Source organism: Rosa rugosa, chromosome 4, assembly GCF_958449725.1.
Source record: "Rosa rugosa chromosome 4, drRosRugo1.1, whole genome shotgun sequence".
NCBI classification, from domain to species: domain Eukaryota; kingdom Viridiplantae; phylum Streptophyta; class Magnoliopsida; order Rosales; family Rosaceae; genus Rosa; species Rosa rugosa.
Genome location: NC_084823.1, coordinates 32,230,929 through 32,241,141, shown reverse-complemented (window position 1 = coordinate 32,241,141; position 10,213 = coordinate 32,230,929). Strand labels below are relative to the sequence as shown.

Below are 10,213 nucleotides of genomic sequence, written 5' to 3'. Positions count from 1 at the left end.
TATTTATTCCTTTGAGAAATCAGAAGTTGGTGGTAAAATGACAGAAAGCTAGGCACATTCAATAAAATTTTCTTTCAGTATGTTTGTTTGTTTTTTTTTTTTTTTAAATTTGAGCCTTTGTTATTTTATTTATGGTTCTTGAAATATTATGATATTTAAGACTCGTTTCACTTATAAAGTTACTATTTTATTATTTATCCATTTGGTGATAATCTATTACGCCTTCCATACTAACCGAACCAAATACAATTGGTTTGACGCGACTCCTAAAATGAAATAGACAAAAATCGTAACGTTAGTGTCGACTAAAATTTTCAATTTTGAGATCCCACTCATTTTTACTCTTAATTTTCTTCTCTTTCTTGACAAGGACTCTTTCATTCCTTCTAGTTTTGGAAGAACAAAACAGCTCATCAAGCAAACCGGCTGCACAAATAGCCGGTCACTAATAATAATACAAACTTGTTTTTTTCCGGGTATCCAATAATAATAGAAAACTCGCCACGTCAGCTTATGTGCTTGACAACTTTCCTGCACCACTTTAACGGCCCACGAATTTTCGCCGAGGCAAAAATTTCCAATTTTATTTTCCGTTACGGGTCTGAGGTGTCGGTCGGTGGCACGATCGCAACGTTACCGTCGGCACGTGCGAAACCCATTTGTTTTAATTGGTTGTGCTGATGCCCCCTTTTTAATTCCAAAGCATCTAAATTCCACACACTCTCACTCTCTCTCTCTCTGCTTAGTTTTGTGTATCTCAGAAGACTTCGACTGTGGTGGGGGAGAGTGGTGCGGTGTCGTTTTGGCCTTTCTCGCTGTCTCTGTTCCACACCTCTCGACCTGCATTCGTCTCAGATCGAACGCATCCCGGAGCTTCTGCTCCCTCCGTCCTCACCGTTTCTCGGTAAATTTTTCACTTCAATTTCACCTCGTGATTTTACGCGGTGTTTGCTGCTTCGAGTGGTTGAGATTTTTGAGCTGCTTGTGAATGTAATTCATGGTGAATTGGAGGGTAATTCGCTTGGTTTTAGTGATTAGAAAGCTTGAGATGTTGTTTGTGCGGCAGGTGTTTGTCGATTGGAGATGAATTTTTGAATGTATTAGTGACATTTCTAATTTGATTTGCTATAATTAGGGATGAGCTTGTTATAGTAAATTACGTGTTTTACATGTAAATTACTTGTTAAAAGGGTTTGAATTTGGACTTTAAGTTGCACATAGTTGACTCGATCACTACGAAAAGATTTTTTTTTTTTTTTTTTTTTTTTTGTAATCTATAGTAGAATGTATGGTGTATGTTTTGATGGGAGAAAAGTAAAGTATCGTAGAATGATTCTAGCAAGTAGTTTGGTGAGTGCGTCGGGTCTTGCTTTTGATCTTTTTGATAAGGAATGTAAATTTATTATTGTCTAGCTCAGGTTCTTGCCATAGCATGTGATCTGAACATGTGAAGGAATGTAAATAGAAACTTGTGACCTTCCAACATAAAAAAAAATTACTTGATGTACTAGAATGGATGATTCTAATAGCTACGGAAAACTAAAATGCGCACCAATGTTATAACATTTGGTCAGTTTCTTCAATGAGCGTGTTACTGAACTTACTCATTCGGTTCCAGGCATTCTCTTATTTTGCTTGCATTTCCGGCCACTGGATGTCATCTTTAATTAGAGGGACGCGTTTTAAAGATTGGTGTGCCTGATGAATTGTAGCAGCTTTATTATGCTTGACAAGTGCCACCATGGGCATGTTTTTGGTGAAATGGAGAGGGCTGTGGCTTCTTTACATTCTACTGCTTTATATTACGGTGAACAAAGGCAGAGCTATCAGTCCTGATGGTAATTTGACATCTGTTTTTTTTTTTAATGTTTTGTACACTTTCTCTTATATTTTGAGTAGTCTGCTGAAGAAGTATCAACTTGCTCATTATCACTACAACAATCAATGTAATTAGCAAATTCTGAATTTGCTCTTTTATTTAATCTATGCTATTAGGTTCTGGAGTGTGGTTAGAATTACTAATTAGGTTAATAGTCTTTTCTTAATCCAAAACAATTGCCTGTTCTATTATATATGTTAGGAATTCAGATATATTGCATGGTTTGTAAACATATTAATAGACTGGCCAACTAGATTTTTCGAGTGAGGCATATTTGCTTTTACTGCTCAGCTTAGTACATTTTTGCTATTGATCAACAAAGGAGTAGAACATGGCATAACCAAAGGAGGAGAACGATGTTCTACTATATATGCTGGGATGTCAGATATATAGCATAAGTTTGCAAACATATTAATAGACTGGCCAACTAGATTTTGGAGTGAGCACATTTGCTTTTACTGGTGAACTTATTACATTTTGGCTATTGATCAAACAAAAGTAGTGAGACATGCCATAATCTGTTTTATGTTCAGTTTTCTTTCTATCTTTATTGATCCTATTAGCATGATCAACTTGTTATGTGTTGAGTCCTTTTCCTAATTTGTAGGTGAGGCACTTTTAAGCTTCAGGACAGCAGTTGTTAGTTCAGATGGCATCCTTCTTCAGTGGAGACCAGAAGATCCTGATCCATGTAATTGGAAAGGAGTAAAATGTGAAAATAAAACCAAGAAAGTAATCTACTTGTGAGTTTTCAGCATAAGCTCTGATTATGTCTCGTATCACATTCTATGCATTTCAGACATGCACTCGTTTCGTGGTATTTAGGTGTAACATAACTTTCTAGTTGTGTGTCATAGCTGTAAGTGGCAGTGGGGGGTGGTGGGGGAGGGGATACAGGATTTGGAAGTTCAGTTGGAAATTGGGATGCAGGTTTCTTATGTTCCATATGTTTGTTTTAAATAAACTGTTTTCTTTCCTGTTGAGAATAAACTGTTCCACCATGGTGACCTCCATTTTCTTTTGGAAGGGGATAACCAAGTATGATGTTTAAAACATCCTTTATATGAATCCGGTTTTAACTAAAGATATATTTTCCTCTAGTTAGTAAATTTCATTTTTTTGTAGACTTTTATAAAGGTGGTACTGTATCATCATCGTTTAAGCGTAATGCATTATTACAGTTACAAGTTTGTTTCTCATGAATTATTTTGCAGGAGTCTTGCTGGTCATAAATTGAGTGGATTTATACCTCCTGACCTAGGGAAGCTTGATCAGCTAAAGATTTTGTATGTCTCCTGGAGAAATATGTTTGCTTTTCTGGTAGTTAGTGTTTATTTGTTATATCAAAATGTGCTCTCTTACTCATACTGTCTATGATCTGACACGGTGTAGAGCTCTTCATAACAACAACTTCTATGGAACTATTCCTTCAGACCTGGGGAATTGTACGCAGCTGCAGCGAATGTAAGTACACCTCCACCAATTTAAAATGTAGAGTGTTCTCATGTTCACTACTAAATGGTGTTTGCTCAGTGTTCCTTTTATTTGTGTTTAGAGATTATTAGATGAAGTTATTTGACAAAGCAGATTTGTTTAAAAACAGATATGTTATTTGACAAAGCAAATTTGTTTAAAAACAGATATGGACTCTTTTGTTCCCTTTTTTCTTTTCCATCACTACTAGAAAGTTGATTACTAGAGGAACTGACGTCTTTGATGCATCTGGGGGGAATGCTTGATTGATTATCACCCCTTGGAATTTCTATGCCAGCCTAACTAGTTTGATTCTGACTAAACCTTGAGATCATAGACATTAGGTGCGAATAGTGAGTTGTCTTCATCTTTTAATTATTTTATGATAGTTTTAGCTTATTTCAGGTACTATAACAGCTTAATTTGAATTTAAGTCCGTTAATCACATATTCTTAGAAACTAACATTTCAACACGTAGATCATTCAGAGAAAATTGAACTGAAATTTCATCACATGAAAATGACAGATTGTATTGTAGATATGATCTGCTATATCTTTTGCATTTGCAATAGAAAACATTAAATAATTCTCTGTATTCATAATTCCGTAGTTTTTGGAGTAATTCTGTAGGGTCATGCTGAAAGGTGACTTTTGTTGCTACAGATACTTGCAGGGTAATTACTTGAGCGGATTTATCCCCAGTGATTTGGGAAAGCTTTCTGACCTCCAATACTTGTGAGTTGTTTCTAGCATGTTAACCACTGTTTCTTCTTCCTTCCCTTTCCTTCTTCTCATTTGTTTATTTACTTTTTTTTTTTTTTTTTTTTTGGCATCCTTCACACTTTTAAATTTTATTACTGAGGAACAGCCATTGTCCGAAGGCTGACTTGAAACATTGCATGCAGGATATAAGATATTAGATAAATGTCCTAGGACCAGATTTTTATCATTTAAATGGGACTGATGATTAATTTTTGTCATCAAGTTCTTTGAACAAACTTTGTTTTGTTATCTTGCTTAAATTTTCTGAAATTTTTATGTCTTCATGTTTAAGACCAGGTTTTATTATAGTGATCAATAATTTTAATCCACTGAATTGGTTTAGCAAATAAATAGTAGTAGATATTCTTGCCGGCAAAAGACCCTTTCTCTTATTGCAAATCTACAATTTGAAATTAAAATATGAAACTCTAGTACAGCACATTATGCAATGATCCTTGTGATTCATCACTGTGAAACTGAAAATATATGGATGTTAATAATTCATGATTAGTATTTTTTTAACAAAATGTCATCCTGTTCCGTCTTTCAAAGTAGTAGATATTCTTGCTGGGCTTCTGGCAATGTTCCCTTGTTTCGTGTCTTATGTTATGCTTTTGTTATTTCTTTTTTATATTTTCATTGTTAAAAGGTTATTGAAAAGAAGTTATGCTTATTTGGAAGAAAGAATTTACTAAAAGCAATGATATGGTATGATATCATTGTTTGTTGCTGGGAATGACAACCACTAATTTTCGGATTTTACAAATTATTGTGATGTGAGATTCTTAATAACCACAGATTGTTATCTTGTTACAAATAAAGTCCAATTCATGAAATCAATTGATTCATAATTCCAGTGCATTTGGTGTTACAATTTGGAACTCATCACTATTCTATCTTTCAATATTACAGAGATATTTCAAGTAACTCTCTGAGTGGAAGTATCCCTCCGTCACTGGGAATGTTGGATAATATTGTTACTTTGTGAGTAGCCTTATTTTACACTGAAAATGTGGGCTTTATTGAGCATGTGAAATTTAATCTAATATACTTGTTGTTCATAATATTGAATTTCTGTAGCAACGCGTCAAACAATTTTCTGGTTGGACCAATACCGTCCGATGGCATCCTTACGAACTTGCCTGAAAGCTCGTAAGTGCTTCTCATCTTGTAAAGTTTATGTGTTTGGGGTTATCATGAAACTATAGCTGATAATTCGCACTGATTCAGGATCCTGGGGATGCTAGTTCATTTCAAATCTCTTTGTTTTCTTATTTATCCTTTTTCTTTTGTCGTCCCATAAGATGAAATACTTCTACAGAGTGGACACGGTAAACTATAATGTGGAAAGAATTGCTCTCATATCATTTCCTCCCCACTGTCTACTCAGATAGAATTAATTTGCTAAAGATCCCTAGCTTTTCTCAGTGACTGACCAAAATTTTATTGAACTATTGCAACGATTTCGGTGTTTAAAAGTGGATTAATACATTTCCCTTCAGGTTTGTTGGAAATCGTGGTTTGTGCGGGAAACAAATCAATGTGATATGCAAAGATGACAATGGAGGATCTGCTCCAAATTCCCAAACTCCAAACTCAGGTAAGCATCCTTGCACGTGAAATAGATGGGTTCAATATTGATAAGCATTCAGAATTTTCTAGGAAAGCGTATGACTTTTGAAGTTGGTGAAGTCCTTGCAAAACTTGCTAGTTTCCCTCCAGAAAATATAAAATGTTTACAACATTAACACCAACCTTTTTTCAATAATCATGACTTAACCTTTGTAGAACAAAGTCAAGGCGGAAGGAAGAAATACTCCGGCCGGCTACTAATTAGTGCCTCAGCAACTGTAGGAGCACTGCTTCTGGTGGCTCTCATGTGTTTCTGGGGTTGCTTTCTGTATAAGAAGTTTGGTAAACTTGACGGTAAAGGTCTTGCAATGGATGTCAGAGAAGGTACTGTTCTTAGCTACATTCTGGGATATCATTTGATTTATGTCTACAGTCTCCCAAGTTTCTAGATTTCAACATCTCTACTAACAGACTTGTTTCTTCAGGTGCATCAATTGTTATGTTTCATGGAGATTTGCCATACTCTTCTAAAGACATTATTAAGAAATTAGAGACTTTGAATGAGGAACACATAATTGGTGTTGGGGGTTTTGGAACAGTGTACAAGCTTGCAATGGATGATGGCAATCTATTTGCACTAAAAAGAATTGTAAAGATGAACGAGGGCTTTGATCGTTTTTTTGAAAGGGAGCTAGAAATTCTTGGAAGTATAAAGCATCGCTACTTAGTGAATTTGAGGGGATATTGCAATTCTCCTACATCAAAGTTGTTGATCTATGATTTTCTATCTGGTGGAAGTCTCGATGAAGCTCTTCACGGTGAGATGCTTCTCTGATTTTATCTTTATTGCTTTTGCCATGCTTATATGTACATCTGGTCCAGTGGAAATACAGTTTTTTTTTTTTTTTTTTTTACTTCTTGTCAGATAGACATAAATGTTGAAATACTGATACATTGATGCATTGCACAGAAAGATCTGAGCAGCTAGACTGGGATGCACGCTTGAATATTATAATGGGAGCAGCAAAGGGCCTGGCTTACTTGCATCATGATTGCTCACCTAGGATCATACATCGAGATATAAAGTCGAGCAATATTTTACTTGATGGAAATCTTGAGGCACGAGTATCTGACTTTGGACTCGCCAAACTGTTGGAGGACGAAGAATCTCACATTACGACGATTGTTGCTGGAACATTTGGTTATCTGGCTCCAGGTAAGCAATGTAAATTTGATCAGGCATTCATGTTGAAATATGCTGATATCTCAGTTCTTCAAAAGCTTATATTTTACAAAATGTTGATTGACCAGATCAACAGTAGTGGGAAGACAATAATTATGGAAAAAAAAAAAAAAACCTACAGCAAGACAGTATAAGAGAGTAAAATTTTAAAATATATCTTATCAAAAAAGAAAAAGAAAAAAGAAATAGAATGTAGTTTATATGTTACATTTTTATACATCCTGAATTATATGATGTCATTGGCAGAGTATATGCAAAGTGGTAGAGCAACTGAAAAGACTGATGTTTATAGTTTTGGGGTCCTGGTGCTTGAGGTGTTGAGTGGGAAGCGACCGACAGATGCATCATTCATTGAGAAGGGCCTCAACATTGTTGGCTGGGTATGTCTCTTTATCACATACAGTGTCTGTCAGAGCCTTCTCTTATGGTTGTATTGTTTTTGCATGGGTTATCAGAATTTATTTTTTCAGAAATGAGATCTAGCTTGACCTAGAGGTGACATTAAGTGCAAAAGTGCAAATTGTATTCCTTGAAGTTGGCTACCGTACTTGGTGCTGGAAAACTGCCGATACCTATATTATAACGTGTTGTGAGTCTATTTGTTTTTGATAGTGTCGTATGGTTTGTCTATGTTCTGATATATAGGTAGATTCTTTCTTTGCATGCATTTTCAATTTTAACAGGGCACTGTTTCAGTAATGTTTCAGAATATTTTGTGGGTCTCTTTATCCAGTAACTATACTTGGAAAATAGACCTCAAGGTGTTGGTGCAGTCAAATGTGCTTGAGCGTTAAAATATTTTTGTTCTTCTTGAATACTGTACCTAATGTAACGGGCCTACAGAACTGAGAAATTTGAATAAATGATGTGGGAAGTCGTGAGTTCGACTTGGAGAAAAAAAAAATTATGTAGGTTTTGAACTGAAGTGTAAATCATTAAAACCACCAAGAAAATCTGAGTAAATATATAATCAAGTTTGTTGGCTTGTGATTGTCCATTGAAAGTCAATGTCATTTGATTGCATTTGAGAGGGATTGGAGTTTTAATATTGTTGATCATTATCATTTTCTCTAAACTCATCCTTGTAAAGGGATGGAGGTGTCACTAAATGATTCCTTAGAAAAGTGATAAATTTTTTGGCAACTATAGCTCTGTCATTAGTTCCACTCAAAAGGAATGAGGTGAAAGAGGAGAGTATAAAAACTGCAATTCTATCAAGGGAAAAGTGGATAAAAAAACCCTGAAGTCTGGAATTAACTACAATAGGAGAGGTGCTGGAATAGGAAGGGTGAAGGAAGAAATGGCTGATGTAGATAGTTAACTTCAGGTGTTTGGGAATTAGGAGGAAGAAGGACCATTAAGATGCTGGTAATGATGTGTGAGGATGACAGAGTTCTTGTACTGGGGATGGCTGACTGGAGGGATGGGCGTTGTTAAGTTTGTTTGAAAGAAAGCTAAAATTTTCGGTGGGAGAGAAATATGATCTTTGAGGGAGAATTAAGGGAGTAGCTGTGGAGGAGCTTTGGGAAACTACTGGCAATGAATTAGGACATGCTTTACACTCTGTTTTGACACATTATGTACACTTTGGGGATGATCTTCTAATTATAATGGGACCTTATGGTTATACAATTCGTTTATGCATGTGCAATTTAATTAGGCTTTTATGTGAACTGCTTGGAATGCCCTTGAGAATTTGAGAAGTTTCTGCTTTTTGTAGCAAGAGTTTTTCCTCATGAGACTGAAGGTCTTAGGAAGCATAACTTATGATAACATTTAAGACCATAATCCAAGGTGTTCTTGCAAGAACCTCTTCTAATCTATTTATTCATTAACATGCTTTGCAGTTAAATTTTCTGGTCACCGAGGATAGGCAAAGAGACATTGTTGATCCGCAGTGTGAAGGAGTGCAAGCTGAAAGCCTTGATGCCTTGCTCTCTGTTGCCATACAATGTGTTTCTTCAAGTCCAGAAGACCGACCCACCATGCACAGGGTGGTCCAGCTGCTTGAATCTGAGGTTATGACACCATGCCCCAGTGACTTCTACGATTCCAACTCTGATTAACCTTTGTGTGGATGTGGAAAGTTGGGATTTGCATATACATTGCACAAACTGCAAAAAGTTAGGGGGTCAGAATCTGCAAAGGTACAGTGTCCATTTCATTCGTTCAATTTTTTTCTGCAGAGTAGTGACATTTACAAGTGACCTGCACCATCTACATGGCCTTTGTTCCAGCAATTTATTGATCATCAATGAGAATCTGGCCTTCTGGGTGCAATTTGCTCCCTTTGTTCTCATTTTGGATGAGTGCTTCCAACTCTTCTTTCTCCATGTGGATGAAAATTCCTCGTGGTTGAGTCTTTTATCCCTTGTTCTCTTTTGTTGTTGCAAGTCCACTTGCCTTTTTGTTCCTCCCTACATTAAGTGTATATGATATTGATCTAAATTGAAAGGTGGCCTCTCCACTAGTGATTCTTGTTGATGCCATTTTGTAAAATATGATTTTATGACAATAATCAGTTAGATGAATATATAGCAGTAGAGTCTGCGGCCTGCGGCCGTTATGTTTTCTATTTTGTAATGTTACATTCTCCCCCATACAAATTCGATTCTTAATTCTGCTTTCTGATAGAATAAATTAAAAGGAATCTTGTATTATAATATGTCAAAGAATTTCTTTTGGTAAATACTTGTCAACCAGGCCTTGCCTTGCATTTTGTATCAGAAAGGATATATCTAACAAATAGCATTTGGTATCGAATATTTTGGTCTTGAATTCATTCTGGGAATGTTTTCAGCTATTTGGTATCGAATATTTTGGTCTTGAATTCATTCTGGGAATGTTTTCAGCTATTTGGTATCGAATATTTTGGTCTTGAATTCATTTTGGGAATGTTTTCACTAACCATAGCAAGGATTGCCAAGGCACGTTGGCGTGTTGATGTGAGGCCAGTGAGTAACCAAAATTTGCAATCCTTAAAAACCATTCCCATGAATTGGTTTTGTGACGAGTACTAACCATAGTTTATACATGCCTATTTAGACATCAAGTGAAATTTCCAGTGCATTGAAAAAGTAGTTAAGTGAATGAAGTTTCCAAGAGTACAAAATAAATCAATATATAGATAGTATCCATTCTGATTTGAGTCGAGATCTTTGGGCTTTTGCCGACGCTTGTGACAATATATTAGAAAATTTATACACCCATAGGGCACAGCAAGAGGGGGTTTTAATCCAAGATGATATTATTATATGTAACATCCCCCACTCGTATTCTAGTGT

General features: G+C 35.8%; 1 protein-coding gene across 1 annotated transcript; it reads left to right on the top strand.

Moving 5' to 3' along the window:
- Positions 1-726: 726 nt before the first annotated feature.
- LOC133743319 (LRR receptor-like serine/threonine-protein kinase FEI 2) lies at positions 727-9,504 on the top strand. The gene is made up of 14 exons (XM_062171202.1): positions 727-904; positions 1,619-1,838; positions 2,487-2,622; positions 3,094-3,165; positions 3,272-3,343; positions 4,016-4,087; positions 5,027-5,098; positions 5,195-5,266; positions 5,617-5,714; positions 5,903-6,070; positions 6,172-6,504; positions 6,657-6,902; positions 7,176-7,309; positions 8,777-9,504. The coding sequence occupies exons 2-14, from the start codon at positions 1,742-1,744 to the stop codon at positions 8,993-8,995; spliced, it is 1,791 nt and encodes a 596-aa protein (XP_062027186.1). The 5' UTR covers positions 727-904; positions 1,619-1,741; the 3' UTR covers positions 8,996-9,504.
- Positions 9,505-10,213: the final 709 nt, after the last annotated feature.